Genomic DNA, 19,472 nt, shown 5'->3' with positions numbered 1-19,472 from the left:
CTTGTCTAGCTAGATTTCTAGCTGCCTCTGCTCTTGTACTTTTTCCCACAAATTCTAGGCACCTTGGCCTTCTTGAATTCCAAACTCTGTCTTTTCAACCCACTAAGATCTCCAGGCTCAGTTTGGCTTCTTCCTTCTTGTACTGAAGCCTAGAAACTATTCCAGCAGGAGCTAAGGTCGTTGTAGCACTTACTTCATTTGTTTCCCTTGTTTTAGGGATCACTGCCTTGCATGCTTGTTGTTCAGTGTATGAATCTGCTACTGTTTCAGACATTCTGCCCAGTTTTCCAGTTGTTTAAAGCAGGAGGGGTTGTTTTTCAATCACTGTTGAATTAACATCAGATCTGGAAGCAGAAGTTTTGCTACTCTTTTAAATTCTTTGATCATGTGTCCCTGCTTTCATATATTTATACCTTTTAAAATCTGAGCTCACCAAAACTGTGTAAAACTTATTTTATTAGAACTCACCAGCTCTTTTCCTCTAGTGAGCATTAATTATAGCTTTATGATCAGAGTTTTATTTTTTGGAATACCCTGTCAAATTCTCCTTGAATATAATTCATCACAAATGTATGGAACATATACCACATGCTACTATGTTAGTTGCTAAAAATGCGAAGATGAATAAAGTACTGGATTATGTCCGTGTTTTCTCTAGATTTTTTGAAATCTGTGTTTTTAAGGTCTAGAGCAGTACTTTTCAAAATGTAATCATACTGGTATCAGTCTGCAAAGTGTTTGTGATGATGGACAACACATTAGCACATTATTTAGCTCACCTGCATTTTTTTTTTTTTTAACTAAAGCAGAATTTTCTTGAAAGAAGCAGTGTGTTGGCTTAGATGCTGGCAAAAGCTCCTTCTTTCATTGTAGGCAGGTAATAAAGAGTTCATGGTCTAGAGTATACGTGTGACAATGCCTAGCATCCCCTTCCTTGGCTGTTTGGAACTTTTGGCACTAATTCCTCAGGAATTTATTTTATGGCTGATAACCCGTTTTTGGGACTTATTGTCCCAAACATCTTGGTCAGTTTTGTTTTTACACTGGTACACTCAAATTGAAACCACTTTGGCAATAGAAACACCATTGTGCTCTCTGCTGGAAGGAAATAGGAGAGCTTCAGGACTCCTCCCTGGAATTGGAATTCTATCCAATTTCTGATGTCCTAGAAAGAAATTTTCCCTTCCCTGTTCATAAGTACCTTTTTTCCTCTCTTCCCCCCCCCCTCATTCTGACAAGGATTTATTTCATCTCAATTCCCCGTTCTCATTTCCTTTCCATTTGTTGACTGATTTCTGAGTCTCACCCTCTCTAATTGTCACAGAAAATGTCACCACCTAAAGAAAATGATTGTCACACACACTAGTAAAGATTTAGAATGGGAAAGAGAAGGCAGTGAGTGTGAGAACCCCTTGAAAAGACTTGTGTTTTCTTTCTTTTTCAGTGGAGAGCTCTCCAGAGAGCCTAAAGAATGATTTCTCTAGTAGCCATGCTATTACAGTATTCAAAGACAAGAGTCCCGGAGCCCTGGACCAGCTCTCTTTGATCTTGTCTCCTGAGCACCAGATTTCCCAGAAGCTCTACATCCCTCGGAGCACAGCCACTGCGGCCTTGGGGGCTGCTGCACGGTTAGCCACCTCCAGGAGCCTCTTACACTGGTACCCCAGTGTGAAAAGGATGGAAGCATGAGGGAGGGGGAGGGGAGAAAATAATAAGCCAGGTGCTTTAGGGCTTGGTGATTTCCCAAGGCCAAAATGAGGAGGTATTGAGACAAAACAGTATTTTGGTAGTTGATGCCTTTGTTTTTCTGTGTGATCGTATGTTAGCTTTATTTTGCAAACAGTGCACTTTGTTGTGTAAGTATTGATATTTAATGTTTTAATTTTTATTGACAGCGTTTCTTATTCCGTATAAGTTTGTTCACCTTAATGTAGTAGTTTAAAGGAATTTTTATTTTTTGTTGTTTTTGTGTGTGTGTGTTTCTATAAATATTTTTCTTGTACATATGACTGATAAATGAAAACTGAAAAACTAATGTTTTGTGATCCATATTTAGTAAGACAAAAATTATCTCAGATTCTTATTTCCAGAAAAAGGATGTCTGAATTGTAAAGGCTGCTTTTTCTTTTTCATTTGAAATTTTCTATATCATAGGGATAATTCAGGCCTCCAGTTCTTACCATTATTATTTCTTTGAAATGCTAGAATCAGCCAGAAAATCCACATCCTGAAGCTTTGGTCATGTAAACACTTGCACATTTAAAAAAATGTAAGTAGTCTTTCAGTACAGTTTCCTGAAGACTAATAACAAAATTCTAGAGACTGGTTGTTGAAACTTGCCTGCACCGTCTCTGTAGGCCTCACAGTTCCCAGGAGCTTCAGCGTTTAAGCATCTGTGGGACATGGTGTTCTCTGAAGTCAAATTGTGTGAAACACCATATTGCTAAAGGTATGAACTATCAAGAATAAACAAGAGACCGAAAGGTGAAATTGAAGAATATGAGTGGTACTAGTTTAAGTTCTTTGTGGTAAAATACTGGACTTATCCCCAAATTTAAAAAAATTGAATACAGACGCATTTCTTGAAGTAAAATCTGAGAAAGAGCTGTGAAATACTTGTGTGCTGAATATAACTTGATTCTCACCTTCCAGACCCCTCCTCTAAGGCCTCCTGTTTCAGCATTACATGGCAGAGCTGGCCCCTACTTCCTTTCTCTCTTTCTACAGTAAGGGATTTCTCCTCATCTCAACAACTTAATCAGCAAAATATCCACTGAGGAAGGGAGTGAGATGATATTAAATATGAAGTAATTTAAATTTAGACTATAACTGACTGAAACTTCTTTCTTAGAATTAAGCAATTATGAAACAAAGTTAAACCCTGAGTCTCTAACTACTGACGTGTTTTGGTTTAAAAACCTTAGAGAAAACATATTTAATACAATAAAATTTAAAAATCCAGATTCACCTTAAATTCCAGTATATCTGTAAGAATGATGATATTCTAATTAACAACAAAAAAAGGTAATCTGGAAACACCACTGATAGCTGATCCAACAGAAAGAACAGGTTTCCATTTGGGTTTTTGTGATTTTATATCAGACATCTTTATTGGAGAAGACAGTGGGAAAGTTATATGAAGGGTCAATGAACAGTTAAATATAGGACAGTTAAATATCATTTATGATAATCAACTATGTTACGAATTGGAAAAGTTCCGTTTTTCATGTAGGTTTAGGTAATTACCCACAACTTGTTTCTAAAGAAGAAAATTCATTTTGGAATGTGCTTCTTAGAATTCTTCCTTTAAAGAAGCCAGGTTTGAGTAATATACTTCACTTCTCCAGATGGGCAGTCACTGGGTTGGGGCAAAGTGAATCTGGTAATATTTACATATTTAGTAGGTCATACTATAACTCTCTCTGTAATAGCATGAGCTACCAGGAGGAACTCTGCCAATGCTGGGTAACCTGACAGCAACTAATTTTATACTTTGCCAGTTAGATGGGGGTTATGGAATCAGTGTGCTAATAAGGCTCATTGTAATCCCATCCATTTGCAAATGGCCAGATAGACAATCATTTTAGACAGGGGCATCTCAAACTCATGAGTGTCAATACACTTTGAAAGAGGCCTATTTATAAATTAATAGTTAACATCCTGAGTGAGAAGAGTGAAGAATGAACCTCTGAGAGGCTTGGACATATTTTGACTACTTGGCTTTGACAGCCGATCTACCAATTTATTTACCTACCTTCTCCCATAAGGTGGGTTTTGCTTGGTAGTTAACTAAAATAGCCCAAAGCATCAAAAAAAAAAAAATGTACTAGATCATTTGAACTTGAGTAAATAGATTCATGGATATGGGCAGGAATAGTAATAAGAAATGTTAAAAAGATAGGTAGATGCTCTGCAGTTTAGGGTTAAGTTAATTGTACAAAGATGGGTTGACATGTGTTATACTTACAACAGTCCCCCTCCCCATATTTTTGTTAAGGATCCATCAGAAGTAATGGAGTTCCCCAAGAAGTGTTGACTGAGAAGTGGGAGCTTGAGTGTGTGAGAGGGAATGGGGATGAGAACATAAAGGAAAATCCTGGTTATAAACTCTTTAGGGATGGAAGGAGGAGTAGCTTTACTAATAGCCACTCAGGTTTTAAATCCAGTGGCTTGTAGCCAGTACTCATCTCCCATCTAAAAACACATCATGGGATATCAAGAGAGGGACCCTTGCAGCTGCAGTCAGCTCTGCCTGTACCCACCCTCTGACTCTCACAGCTGAGATGCCAGTTGCCCATTTCAAGGCGTAACGATAACTAGAGGCTTCTGCCTATAGTCAGATTCTGTCTAACCTGAAGACTTAGAATTACAGTTTTAATCTAAAGAGGACCTTAGATGAAGAAATTTGAACCCAAGAAAGACTGACTCATCTATGGTCACATGCCTTAAATTGCCTTATGGGCTGACTCTTAGCACTCTTTCCACAGGAAAATATTGCAACTCTGTCTTGTGTAGTTTAAATGATTTGGTGCCAGAAGACATAGTTTGGTAGGTAAGTCCAAAAGAATGGTGGTTCTGATAGCTGAGGAAACCCCTGGTGTTGGAGGGGAGAGAGATTGATTTTTACAAGATATTGTATTCTTGAATGTGGCTAGCTTAAATAACAGTGGGCCAATTCTGTGGCTAAAGAATCTGAATGGTGTGGGAGGCATGGTAAGGGATGAGAAACCAACATCTTACAGAGCAGTTTTAAGTTTCCTGCTGACATTTTTACATGTGTAGCCAGGCTTTTCTAACAAACTTTTGATATCTTTTCAGAATTAAATTCATCTTATTTGTGCATACAGTGTCATGGACAGCATTATTCATAATTTTGCAGGAGCCATCACTAAGACAATTCAAAATTTTCATTTCCTGGAGCCTGTTCAGATCTTGACGTTTTCCAAGATGCCAACCAAAGTGCATAGCAACTTGATCTGCCTGTATTCTTTGAACATAGCCCTATTCCTAACAGTTAGGTGTCATTTGTCTCATTTAGTCAGTCACCAGTCAGCCTAGGATGCTCTTGGTGTCATTAGCCTATTGGAACCAGAATACTTTAAATTCTGCTATTTTTAACCAGGTAGACAAATTATTTTAACTTCTCAGTCAAGGTGTTCTCTAATCAATTAGAATCACAGTTGACTTGTGTGCCACTTTTCACATGAAATTGAGTGTTTGACCCACTTCAAACCTGAGTGGAGAATTTATTCACAGCTAAAATTTCTTGGTTGTAAGCATAGTTTTCAAGAAATGCTTTTGGGTTTCTGTTTGGTATAAACTTTGTTTTAAATTTTGGTTAAAATTTTTAAAAATATTTTTTAATTTATGGAAAAATGTTTATAAGAAACAATGTTTACTTGATTATTATGTCTTAGTAATAATTTGATGAGGAAACCAAACTTAGGACTCTTTCTCTGCTCTCTAAACTTTTGTTATGGAACTAATGGGAACTTAACTGGGATCAAGGAATTATGATTGGCCTAATGTTTGGAATTTGTAACAGCATTTTGCTTGATTTATATATTTATGAAGTTGGAATTTGTTTTGTCAAAAAATGTCGAGGTGTTTTTTTGTAACTAGTTTTTGTTGTGATGATTCTGCAGGAATGAACATTTCACTTAAATATGTGACCCAAAGAACTTAGTTGAGTAAAATACAAAATCTGCTTATACAGTTGTGCAAACAGAGATTTGACACTTTTCTTGGATAAAATATTTTTCTTCATTTTTAGCATGACCTTTTTATTCTTGACCTTTGTAAACCTTTGCTATGTTGTAGGTAAATACTTGTGTTCCATGAAGTTGGAATTCATTCACACTGGAGCCACGTCTTAAGTAGCTGACCACCACATTTTAGACTTGTGTTATTTCTCCTGTTAATAGCAATATGTCAAACCCTTCTCAGCCATGTTCCAGTTTCTTTCTTTTTTTTTTTTTTAAAGATTTTATTTATTTGTTTATTTGAGAGAGAGAGAGCACAAGAGGGGGGAGCGGGAGAGGGAGAAGCAGACTCCCCACTGAGCAGGAAGCCCGATGCGGGACTCGATCCTGGGACTCCAGGATCATGACCTGAGCCAAAGGCAGTCACCCAACCAACTGAGCCACCCAGGCGCCCCCATGTTCCAGTTTCTTAAATTCTCTTCTGAGACTTTCCACACACACAATACCAAGCCTGCTCTCCACTTGCAGCTATAATTCCGTGCTCTTTCAGCTGCTCACTTGATTGCCCAAGTCCCCATTCAGAGCCTTTGTTTGCTAAAGCTCTTCTGCCCGGAGCAGATTATTTCTAGGTGATTCTCAAACCCCATTCAGGTGGTTTGGTCAAATTTATCCTTAATCTGTCATTCCACGGGACGTAAGTAGGACATCCCAGCTCAGTTCATTTCTTACTGCAACAAATGACTCCTTGAAAAAAGTATCCTGTTACTGCAATTGTCATTCATATGTTCTGATGAAAAATCTCTTCTGATACCATATATAGGAAAATACCTGTCAGCTAAGTGAGACTCTGTGTGTACCAGGATATCGACTATGAAGCAAAGTGTATCCCCACAGGATGTTCCCTGTTTCTTCCCCATGATGCCTGTCTTCCTCCTTCATAATGGATACCTGTCTTCCCTTCTGCTTGGAAGAATGAAACTTAAACATATATGATATGGGCCAGAGTCAAAAGTTTACCCTTTCTTTTCTGAATATTAAAAGTAACAACATTCCTGTACTGATCTGGACTAGGATAGTTAAATTGGGAGTAGGGGGGTGGAACATTTGGCTATAATTGATAGCATACTTTTCACACCTCATGTTTTATTTTTTATTTTTTTTTTTTAAATTTTATTGTTAGTCACCATACATCATTAGTTTTTGATGTGGTGATCCACGATCCATTGTTTTCGTATAATACCCAGTGCTCCACGCAGTACATGCCCTCCTTAATACCCACCACCAGGCCAACCCATCCCGCCACCCCTCTCCCCTCCAAAACCTTCAGTCTGTTTCTCAGAGTCCATAGTCTCTCATGGTTCGTCTCCTCCTCTGATTCCCCCCCTTCATTTTCCCCTTCCTTCTCCTAATGTCCTCCATGTTATTCCTTATGTTCCACAAATAAGTGAAACCATATGATAATTGACTTTCTCTGCTTGACTTATTTCACTTAGCATAATCTCCTCCAGTCCCATCCATGTTGATGTAAAAGTTGGGTATTCATCCTTTCTGATGGCTGAGTAATATTCCGTTGTATATATGGACCACATCTTCTTTATCCATTCATCTGTTGAAGGGCATCTCGGCTCTTCCCATAGCTTGGCTATTGCAGACATTGCTGCTATGAACATTGGGGTGCATATGGCCCTTCTTTTCACTACATCTGTGTCTTTGGGGTAAATACCCAGGAGTGCAATTGCTGGGTCATAGGGTAGCTCTATTTTTAAATTTTTGAGGAAACTCCACACTGTTTTCCAAAGTCGCTGTACCAACTTGCATTCCCACCAACAGTGTAAGAGGGTTTCCCTTTCTCCACAACCTCTCCAACATTTGTTGTTTCTTTCCCTGGCCATTTTTGCCATTCTATCTGGTGTAAGGTGGTATCTCAGTGTTTCACACCTCATGTTTTAGGCAGTGGAGCATCTATTTATGATTAGCTAGAATGATCTTCCATCACCTTTTCTACAATTGATGTTGATTTATTTTTGCTAAACTTTCTAAATTCAGAAACAACTCTACCAAAACTTTTTGGTCTTTATGTAGTTTTTGCTTGGAATTGACTTTATCCAGATTCATGAGGCTCAGCAAAGTTGTCTCAAAACCTTAAGAGAAAAATGGCGAGTTTTTCAATAAAAGCCAAATCAGGTGAGCAAACATCAGTGTAGTTAAGTATCAGTAAACCTGTCTTCTGTATTAGCTTTGCTTAGGATCTTTTCAGATTTAGAGTCATTCAACATTGTGGAATCAATTTGTATCAAATCTAGAGTTCTGTGGAATTTTTGTTGTTTGGCTAAGTTGAAAGAAATTAGAGCTCACTGATACTACCTTGTCCTTGTACCGGGTCATAAGCATGAAATACTCTGAGATGTAGCCTATTAAAGACCATTTGTTTGAGCAACTTGGTAGAATCGTCTGTTTGACATGAATATAGTGTCTAAGAATTTCCAGGTTCTATATGCAATGGACCAGTGATCCCTGACCTTTTATGGGGTCATTTATTTTATTTTAAATGTCAAATACTGAGGGCTGTTCTCCCAAGAAAGTGTACATTCATACAAAATTGTTTCCTAATTTCTGGGAGTCCATGCCCCCTGGAACCTACCCTACACTCTCTTGAACAGGAGGAGTTCGGAAAGACTGCCCTCTTCCACCTCCACTGTCCCCTGCACCCCTGCACCCTCCACTAGTTACCTCAGATGAAAACCTAAGAGTAGAATCATCCTTGACTGCTCCCTGCCCTTCATCCCCACATTTGATCCATTATCAAATCCTGTCAAATTCTACCTCCTAAGTATCTCAGTAACCCACCTATTTTTCTGTAAATCTGCCATCACCTTAGGCCAAGCCACCTTTATGTCTTTTCTGGCATGGGGTAGATGTTCAGTAAATTTTACTGAGTGAATGAGTAAACAAGATAGAATAGGGTATAAGTAAGGTTCATAAAAGTCTTGATCTTTTTTCTACAATGCTATGTTCTGAATGTCTATAAAACAGAAGGCTTTATTGGGAAGAGTCTAATCAAACATGAGCAAACATCCTTAAACTGCTTAAGGTTGAATAAAGAGCATGTTCTCCAGATAAGAGAACTGAGTAGAAAGACCAAATATTTTGTCTAGGTTATTCGTCTACACAAACCATACTTGGTTATTTTTCTGGTTTGGTTTGTGAAAGAAAATGGCCAAAAAAAAAAAAAAAAAAAGGCTGTTTGATATTTGCAGCTGAGTTCTTAGCAATCAGCCTCTATAGCCTCCTTCCAGAAAAGTTTATCAAATTGGCTCTTTTTAGTTTATCGTTCTGTATTCGTGGAGGCATACCTCTGACATCCCAGTTCATTTTCCAGAAAGTCTTTCAGCACCACAGACCCAGGTTCGGTGATGAAACAAATGCATTTAAAAGTGCTCTTTAGGCTTAATATATTACTTTGGACGTAAACTGCTTTTCATGGACTTTCTGGTGGCTTCTCGAGTTTTGGGGCTAAATTGAGTTGTAATGAAGAGGGTGGGGCAGGCCTGTGGCAGTGCCATACCCTGCCAAATAATGATTCCAGGGACAACAGTGAAATGAGGGATGCCCGGGTGGCTCAGTTGGTCAAGTGTCTGCCTTCGGCTCAGGTCATGATCCCAGAGTCCTGGGATCGAGCCCCGCATCGGGCTCCCGCCCGGAGGGGAGCCTGCTTCTCCCTCTGCCCCTCCCCCTGCTCGTGCACGTGCGCTCGCTCGCTCTCTGATAAAATCTTTAAAAAAAAAAAAAAGTGAAATGAAAGAAACTAAAGAATCTGCTCTCCTTACCAAGAAACCCCTTTTGGTTTTTTGGTGAATCTTCTGCCATTCATTCTTTTTAAGAATATATTGATGAAGTTTTCTGTTTTGAATTCAGTGTGAGAACATGTGATCTAAAAACATTCAGGCAAGTAAAGAAAGGAGCAGGGAAACCACCACTAGCTTTAAATGTGTTCGCTGGTAAAAGTAAACTTACGGATTCCCACTGACAAATGCAATGCTGGTGAAGGACCATGACCACGCATTGCTGAGGCAGTAGTTTGCAAGCCTGGCCTTGTATTTTAATCACCTGCAGGAGTGTTCAAAAAGCCCGCACAGCTTGGATCACTTCGTCCCCCAAAGGCCCTGATTTAATCGGTCTCCCGTGGTTCAGTGAGCAGCAAGGCCCGGAACGACTGTGCAGGAGGAGGATTCCCAACTCTGTCCTGACCGGGAAAAACCACCCACACATGTCCCGCCCTTCCTCTAAACTTTAGAGGGGTGATTCTCAGGGCAGGGGCTAGAGGAGCAGATGGCTGGTGAGGAGAGCACTTTTTCAGAGGAGTCAGGCTTCCCGCTCTGGCTTGCCATCTATCTCCTCCTTTGCCTTTTTGCCTCGTGCTAGTGAGCCCACCGTCCAGCCTCCCCTCCCTGCCTCCCAGGCATCCCTGGTGCAGGCCACTGCTGGGACAGACAGAAGTTGGGAACTCTTGCGTTAGATGCAGGGTCGTGACAGCCTACAGCAACTGATTTTTTATGTTTAATTGTGTGGGTTTTTTTTTTTAAGATTTTTTTTAAATCTATTTGACAGACAGAGAAAGCGAGAGCAGGAACACAAGCAGGGGGAGAGGGAGAAGCAGGCTTCCCGCGGAGCAGGGAGCCCCACGCGGGGCTCTGACGCGGGGCTCGATCCCAGGAGCCTGGGATCGTGACCCGAGCCGAAGGCAGTTTAATTGTAAGAATGCAGGAGATTTTCAAAGCACGGTACAATATTAACCATAGGCCCAGCGTCGTACAGCAGACCTCTAGAACTTACCCATTGCGCATTATTGAAGCATTAACCCCACTGATTAGCAACTCCCCATTTCCCACACACTGATCTTAATTTGGTCATCATGTTCTTTTCTATCCCACGGTGGCACCTTCCCACTAAACACTGTGGGCTTAAATGTGGGCTTGAACTGTGGTGGCCTTTCCCCCGCTCTCAGTAGGGACCAGATGTGATGGCAGCCTGGAAAGTGCTGAAGCCACGCGCCCAACAGGGGAGCCAGTGTGAGCCTCGCTCTTCTATTGTTCGCTAACCAGACAGCAGTCATTTTATCTGGGAACCTTGATACGAAACCTGAACAAAGCTGAATTTCTTGCTGTCTTTGGAAGGAGTGTGCAGGAATGTTAGCGTGGTCTGGTGTCAACACAGGGCTTTAGCTGAGGGCTTGGGTGATCGTGCCGGGGCTTGCTTTCTAGACGACACAGCTGAGCTTTCAGGGGCAGCTGCTGAAACGGGAAGCGGAAGTAGTGCGTGGACACCTCGTGGGAGTTTTAATTTAGGGATTATAAGCCTAGGATTTCTCTACTTGAATTGCTCCTCGGAGTAGAGCTAATGAAGAGAGTATTTCACCAATGCTGGATTTAAAAAAACAACAACTTTTTGTTGTTCTCAAAGTGAAAGGAAGCCTTCTTCACCGAGGCGGTTTTGCCCGCTCCTCACTGCCAGGGGGCGCTCTAGGACAGGCGTTCTGTTGCCAAGCCCTGCGCCAGATCCTTTGAAATACTTCCTACCTCACCGCACAGTTGAATTGTTGAGTTGGAAGTGGAGCTTGGAGCTCACTTCTTCTAACCTCTCTTTTTACTTGGGAAAAAAAAAAAAAAAAAAAAAAAGCTGAGTGACATAAAGTGAATTTGGGGGGAAATAAGGGTCTTAGAGTAATTCTCATTGGGTGATCTTCTTTCCCACAGTTTAAAATTTCTCCCATTTGACCTTACTCATGTAAGCTGCTTTTTTACACAACTTAGACTTTACTACTTTGTGGCTATTTTTATCCCTTGAGGGCAGTGGGGAGACACCAACAAGCCTCATATTCAGAAGCAACAACTACTAATTCTATCTTGCTCTGTTGAAAAAATTCTAAGAAAAAATAAATCACCTTTCCATCTTTATTTTGGACTTTCCAGGGCAGACAGGTTCTTACCTCCTTTATAAGTTTCTGTTGTAGGGAAAAGAAAGCAAAATTCTTATGATTTAGGCACCCTGTTTGCTTCTGGGCAGCACTGCATTTTGAGTCTTTAAATAAAGGGATTTTCTTATTCCGGTGTGTTGAATTTTGTGTGTGTGTGTGTGTATGTTTTCTGGGGGAAGGTTCCTCAGATTCTCAGAAATGATTAAGAATGCCTGCAGGAGTTCTGCATCCTGTGTTACAAGACTGAAGGCTCTCCAGGTTCTCCAGGGAGATGGAAAACAACCATTAACCCTTGTGACTTCACTCTCAAGAAAAGCAAGGTCCCTGGTGTAGAGAGTGGGTTTGACTCACGATGAGATCTTGAGTCCGTTATAATAACCGTCACTTGTGGAGGGCTTTACACGTTGCAACGCAGCAGAGACAGCTGCCATCAAAAGTTAATGAGTTTAGATCGCATTAGACAAGGATAGTATTACTCAAGACAGGAAATTATTTTATAAGTTCTGCACCCTGTTTGCTTCTGGGCAGCACTGCATTTACAAAAGGGGTTGACCAGCATTCCTAAGAGAATTGCTTGGATAGTAAGAGCTTTGTTGCATTGATACAATGTGCCACAAGCTGTTGGTTCCAAGTGCTTTACGTAGATTATCTCATTTAATCCTTGTAACAACACTATGGGGTAGGTGCTCTATTACTCCCATTTTACAGATAGGGAAATTGAGACACAGAAAGGTTAAGTATCTTACTACACTGACCGAACTTAATACCGTGTCAGAGTAATATCAGCTTAGTAAATACTTAGGATATGCTCTACCTTTTACATATTTAATTTTCACAGCATCCTTATTACTCTTTCTTTCTCACAAGAGGAGAAACTTGTAGCTCGGAAAATGAAGTAATTTACTCGAAGTCACATCTAGTAAGGTGCAGGAACTAAATATGTCTGATTCCTCCAAAGGGTCATCTCTGTTGTTTTCCGTCATGCTTTTCCTATTCCCTCTTAAACCCACTCCTGTTCTGCCTGCGCCATTCTGCCCAACGTGTTCCTGGTCAGGTGTCCAGCGATCTCTGCGGAATTCAGTAGTCAGCCCTCAGTCCTCACTGTGTCTGACCTGTCAGCAGCATTTGACACTTCCTCTCCTTCAGGGACATCACATTCTCTAGGCTTCCCTCGTACTTGTAGGTCAGTCCTCCACACCTCCTTTTCTGGCTTCTCCTCTTTGCCCTGACCTCTTACTGCTGAAGGGCAGCAGGCCTCGCTTTCTCGCTGAGTTCCTTCAGGCTCATGGCTTTAATTACCATCTACATCCTGGAGATTTAGATTTATGTCTCCAGCTCAGAACTCTATCCTGAGCTCCATACTCAAATTCCTATGTGACCTTTCTGCTCAGATACCCAAATGCCATTTCAAGCTTAGCAGGTCCAAAATGGCACTCATAATCTTGGCCCCACCTGCACCCCCCACCACACCACCTCCAGAGCCTTCTGTAAACTAGTTTTTGAACTCCCTGCATCTAACTACCCAGACCCAAATCCTTGGAATCGCCGGCTCTTCCCTTTCTCTCATATCCTGCACCCAGTGAGCCAGGAGATCCTATTGGCCGTACCTTCAAAATGTATCTGGGTTGCACCTCTTCCCACTGCCTGTGCTCTTCTCACCTAGTCTGAATCATGGTGTTTGGCCTGGGTTACTTCAACTGCTTCATCTAGTTCCCCTGCTGCCTACAGTGCTCTTTCCTCAGTTCTCCACAAAACAGAACCAGTTAAGCTCTAAGTCGACTGGAATCCCTCTTTTGCTCAAGACTGTCCAAGGGCTCCCAGTCTTCCTCAGAGTCCCTGCAATGGCGCTCAAGGGGTGGTATTAGCCAGATAAAACACAGGATGCCCAGTTCAATTTGGATTTCAGATAAACAATAATTTTTTAGTATAAGTGTGTCTCATGCAATATTCGGGACACAATTATACTTTTAAAATATTATGAATCTGAAACTCAAATTAACTGGGAATCCATGTTTTTATTTGCTAAATCTGCCAAGAGTACCCACAAGGCCTGACATGATGGCCCCCCATTGTGTCTCTGACCTCGTCTCCCACAACCTCCCCCTTGCTCACTCCATGCCACCCACACTGACCATGCTTTCCTTGAGTACAACTAGGCAGCTCCCACCTTTGACTTTGCCTGGCTGTTCTCCCTCCAGTATCTGCATCTTCTCAAAGAGGTCATTTTGAAAATTACTACTTAATCCCCACGCCCCTGATCGCCCCCTCCTGCCACTTACCTGCTCTACTTTTTTCCCCATAGCACCTAACTTCTAACACAGGATAGACCTTTTAATTCTGTATTGTCTGTGTCCATCAACCAGCATGTAAACTCCCCACAAAGCAGGTATCTTTGCTTTGTTCAGTATTGTATCCCGAGAGGCTAAAACAACAGCACACAGGTACATGATAAATATTTGTTGAATGAGGGAATGATTTCAAAAGCCTGTGTTCCTTTCCCTTGCATTATATCCCCTCCGTTTCAGCTTGCCTTTGGACAAGTATTTGCAGAACCCGAGAGTGTAGAGGCTGGAGAGATTATTGGCCGAGATGGGGTGCACTTACATCCCAGCTGCCACAGCCCTTTGGTTCTGGGACATCCTGAGTCAGGGCACGGGACTGTCCACACTTCTCTGCCTGGGCAAGTCCGGTGTTCCTGGACGCTTGGCCTTGCCCTCTATTTAACAAAAAACTTGTTTCTTTTCTATGTGCCAGGACTTACGCAAAACCCCAAGGATCCGAGGATAAACAAGACAATTCCTACTTAGAAGGACCTTACGGTGAGGTTCCTGCCTGTCTGATCAAATGAAAGGGAATGGGGCCCCACGGGCCCCATTTGCCCCTTTCCAAAGAAGGCGCCACAGCTTTCCAGGTGCCCCTTATAGCCTGTCATCTCCCCGTGGGTTTTTTCCTCCTCTGGTAACCCCCAAGAGAAAACCCGAGCGGCTGCGAAGCAGAAGCAGCGCGAAGCACATCTGCTCTACCCTCCGGGTGACCCCGGCGCCGCGCGGATCAATTACAGCGCGCGCAGGAAGCCGGTTGGCGTCAGTCTGCGATGACGTCAACAGGAAGGCGCCGCGGGCGAGCGGGGACCGGCGCCGGGAAGCGGGTTTGCTGCTGAACATCACTGCCCCCCACCACATCCCCGGAGCAAAAGTCGTGACAGCGGGGATACTGATGTTTACTCAGTGGCTTTGTATACATTTTCAACCCGCCTGATTTCTGCACTCTTCTACTGCTGAATTACCGAAGAGAGAAATGGCCGTCTTAACATGCCGCAGCTAACTAGAAAAATCTAGGGCAGTTCGCGGAAATGTCGTGGTAACATGGCTGAAGTGCATTAGAGAAGGAAGTATCTCTGCGGGAGGATGGTTTTCTCGTCTTTCTTCCCCCCTGCATTCTAGCTGGCCGGGCAGCGTGTCTCTGTCACTAGATGAGAGGGCTGTCATTTTCTAATTCAATGAAAATTCATGATGGGCCTGTTTGACACAGGCTGTGTAACTTCCTGTTTCCATGGTATTAAATTTATTAAAAGAGCTCATCCTTTACTCAAAGAAGATAGCTTCCTAGTTGCAACTGACCAGGCATGCGGGGGGAAGAAAAAAACCAACAACAAAAAGCAGGCCTTGGGATCAACTATATGCCAGTGGCAAGAACTGGTTCTTTCTTTCTTGAAAAACAAAAAATAAATGACCAGATGCTAGCTGGAACTCAGGACACCTCCCAGGACGGGACAGCCCAGGGATGTGGAGGGGAGCCCGGACCGGCGACACTGGGAATGGGCCGTTCTGATTCAGCATTCTCTCATTTTCATGCTCAGCTCTTCCCCCTCTAATTTTGCCCACTGTGCTCCACGACCGGCCACGGAGTGCCCGGCCCTGTCCTGACCCCGTGCAGCTGGGCCCCAGCTTAGCAGCGCTGACCCTGGGGGCGCCTCTTAGAGTCAGGATCTAGCAGCTCAGTTCAAACTTACCCATTACTCTTAGTAACTCTTTGTGTCTTCTAGTGAAATCTATGTCCCTTTTCTTCTTTGCAGTGTGTGTAAAAAGGGGACGGCATCCCTGCTCTCTGAGCAGTTGCTTCAACAACCTGAAGGTTTTCCCATCAGTCTTCATCTTCGGTTTAATATAATACTTTTCTCTTCCTTGGTAATAATGTTCTATGAGGAAATATTATTTTATTTTATTTTTTTAGAAGATTTTATTTATTTGACAGAGAGAGACAGTGAGAGAGGGAACACAAGCAGGGGGAGTGGGAGAGGGAGAGGCAGGCTTTCCGCTGAACAGGGAGCCTGATGAGGGGATTGATCCCCGGACCCTGGGATCATGAGCTGAGCCGAAGGCAGACGCTTAATGACTGAGCCACCCAGGCACCATTCTATGAGGAAATATTTTAAACTTATTTTGACACTGTACATTTATTATTCCTATTACCTGGAGGAGGTGGGAATCTGGAAATAAGAATTGAATTGCAAAAAAAAAAAAAAAGGTTTTTAAAAAATGAAATCATTTTACTGGGAAAAAATTACACTTTGAGCACCAAAGCAAGAACACTGTTTTCAATCGGTTTGGTAGATCATGTCGCAAGAACAAAATGCTCAGTGTGGGCCTGGCAGACTGTCCATAATGATCAGGAACGTTCAGGCCGTTACTTTTATTTTAAAGGTTGATAAAATTTTCACAGCTACAAAAACTAGGATCTTACAGGATTCACTTATAACTTTATCCCCAACCCCACTCTTCTTCCCTATGAAAATTCCCAGAAAACTTGGCTATCTAGCAGGGGAATGTGACAAAACCAAATCAAAAGGAGCACCCACGACTATAATAGTTTATATAACCCTTTATGGAGTGCCTGCCTTATGGAGAGTCAATGAATGAATACAGAAAATGAGGCTCTAAGTGCCTAGGACCAGAGAGGTCCTTCTTAGATCTTCTGCTTCAAAGTGATATGAGAATTAACTGAAATCCTGAGAATTCTACCAAAGGGAAAGCATTCCATTGACCCTCATCACAACTGAGTCAGCTTACAGTTCTTAATCAAGCCTTCCCTGTTCCAGACAAATTTCAGTGAGTAACTAGTTTCCCTGTTTCTAATTACTCATAGAAGGTGACACAAAGTGGTATTATTTTAACTAGGAAAAGATGTTAAATTTCTTCGTCATGTTATTAAAAAATGTATAATCACACACAAAATGAAAGATGGCTATTAAAGATTTCTTCCAAGATATGTTAAATCTCCAACTCCTCCAAACCCATTTTTAAACTGAGGAATCAGCTCTAAGAGGAGACACTAAAACCAAGTGTTACTAAGTGTCTGGATGGTTCTGGATGGCTAATGCTCACCTTCTTCATTCAATCAACATTTATTTGCCAGGGAACTTCTGCGTGCCAGGCATTGTATTGTGCTAGATCCTAAAGACAAAAGATTATTCCTGTCTTCAAGGATTTCACAGTTTGGTAAGAGGGTGGACAGAGTGGAGAGAACTGGCAGGTAAGCAACCATAATAGGATGTGATAAGTGCTCTAGGGCGCATGTGCAGGGATCCTTGGCAGCAAAGAAGGCTTGACCCAGCCTAAGGTTGGAGGGCAGTAGATATTGCAGGGATTTTTTTTTTTTTCTCAGAAATTGCCACTTAGGCTGGGTTTTCAAGGTCATACACGTGTCTCTAGTTCTAGTGCATAGAAGGTATTTCGAAAGCACTTAAAAGATCCTTCAACAGGAAGAAATGAGGCATTGGGAAGTACATTCCAGTTGGCTGTGGGAAAAGAAAATCGGTTGAAGGAAAATTACCCCAAACTTATAAAAGTGTAAAAGATGATTTTATGACCTTTCATGTTAAGCTAAGAGCATTTTCTAATAAGCCTACCTAACTTTATTTGCACAACCAATCATGGCCTAAACATTTTACAAGTCTGTAAAATTTATAATGTAATTTTCTTTTCTGCCAATGTAAAGAGGATAACTCCGAGGGTTATGGTTTATTGTCCTGTAGAGCATTAACCAATTTGAAACTAGTGTAGCAAATTTCTTTCACTATTTCTTTTTTTCTCTTCTTTCATTATAAATACCCCAAGTTTTCACATTGTCGTTTTTTTTTTAAGTTTTGAATGATTTAATTTTTTTTTAAATTGTGAGAAAATACACATGATATAAACTTTACCATCTTAACCATTTTTAACTGTACAGTTAGTGATGAGTACATTTACATTGTTGTGCAACCAATCTCCAGAAATTTTTCATCTTGCAAAGCAAAAACTACCTAGTAAACAATTCCCTATTTCCCCTTCCTCCCAGCCTCTGGCAACCACCATTCTACTCTTTGTTTCTATTAATTTGACAACTCTAGGTAACTCCTATAAATGGAATCGTAGAGTACTTGTTTTCTGTGACTAGTGTCACTTGGCATAAGTAAAGGTTCACTCATGTTGTTGCATGTGTTCGAATTTCTATCTTTTTTAAGGCTGAGTAACAATTCATTTGCATGTATAGATCCCACTTGGCTTATCCATTCATCCATTGATGGACCCTTGGGTTGCTTCTGCCTTTTGGCTCTTGTAAATAATGCTACGGACATGCGTGCACAGAATGATTTATTTTCAACACACAAAGAAGCACCAGTTTAGGAGTATTTTTATCATAACCGAACTTTTGGACGTTTGCACGCCAGAGCTCGGGTACCCTGTGAAACCCCTTGGGAGTGTGTCATGGAGATGGTGGCAGGAGAAGGGACTGAAGGCATCAGTTACCTTCCAGGCCCAGAGGTGTAGCTTAGAACACAGCCACCTCCCGGGGCAGCTGGGAGGATTAAAGGGAATAGCAAGTAGCAAGCTGCGGAAGGAAGGCACCAGGAGTGTAGTAGGAATTCCACATACTTGCAATCCCTTTACTTCCCTTTGGACTTGCCTTGCTCCGAGTGCAGGTGGCTAGGGAATACACAGGACCCATGGTTGCTTACAGTGCATCAAATATTCTGAAAATGATTAGATTGCAGATTCTGCCTTATGTATAGTCAAAACATTTAAAATACCATTAAACCTCTGCTTTCCCAGCTCTGTGGGTTCCTGCAACCTACAGCTCACAAAATTTCTGTGTCTGCAGGAGTTCATAATATACTCTGGTCTTGATGCTGCGCTGTGCATTCACATTGTCTTTGAAAATAGCTTTGACATCCTGCTGGTGTCATCATTAAAGAGTTAAATAAAACTCTAAAATGAGCTCACTGTTTTTTGTTTAAGAATCGAGTTTTTAAAATTTTGAGAACTACACTTTGATGGATAGATATGAGCAGAAGATAAACAGCTCATTATAAAAGCAAATGCTATATACAAAGTGTTTATTCGATATAGGTTTTTCATTTACTGATATTACCCAACCCTCATTAGCTACATTATCCTCTGTTTTCCCATCCTAAGAAAAATAATGATATTCACTAATGCCCTAGACTCAGCACTTTTATCTAAGTGTCAATTTCAACTCTTGTTCTGTCATCTCTGTGCACTAATAGGGATAGTTTTCCCTCCTTCATCTAGGGCCATCTGTGGAAATGTTAATTTGTGTTCTTCCTTTTGATTTAAAAATACTCTCAGAGGGTTGCTGGAGGGGAGGGGGGTGGGGGGATGGGGTAACTGGGTGGTGGGCATTAAGGAGGACATGTGATGTAATGAGCACTGGGTATTATATAAGACTGACGAATCACTGAGCTCGAAACTAATAATACATTATATGTTAATTAATTGAATTTAAATTTAAAAAAT

General features: G+C 41.5%; 1 protein-coding gene across 1 annotated transcript in view; it reads left to right on the top strand.

The window, feature by feature from the left end:
* Nucleotides 1-2,603, top strand: part of TDRD5 (tudor domain containing 5) — a 101,304-nt gene extending 98,701 nt beyond the window's left edge. The window contains exon 18 of the mRNA XM_064594247.1: nt 1,445-2,603. Coding sequence (XP_064450317.1) covers nt 1,445-1,689 — 245 coding nt within the window. The 3' untranslated portion in view covers nt 1,690-2,603. The remainder of the gene's footprint in view (nt 1-1,444) is intronic.
* Nucleotides 2,604-19,472: the final 16,869 nt, after the last annotated feature.

Source organism: Mirounga angustirostris, unplaced genomic scaffold, assembly GCF_029215605.1.
Source record: "Mirounga angustirostris isolate CCGP_5_RB_7025 unplaced genomic scaffold, mMirAng1.0.hap1 SCAF_6, whole genome shotgun sequence".
Lineage (NCBI taxonomy): Eukaryota > Metazoa > Chordata > Mammalia > Carnivora > Phocidae > Mirounga > Mirounga angustirostris.
The sequence above is the reverse complement of the archived record's forward strand: the minus strand, read 5'-3'. Positions and strand labels throughout refer to the sequence as shown.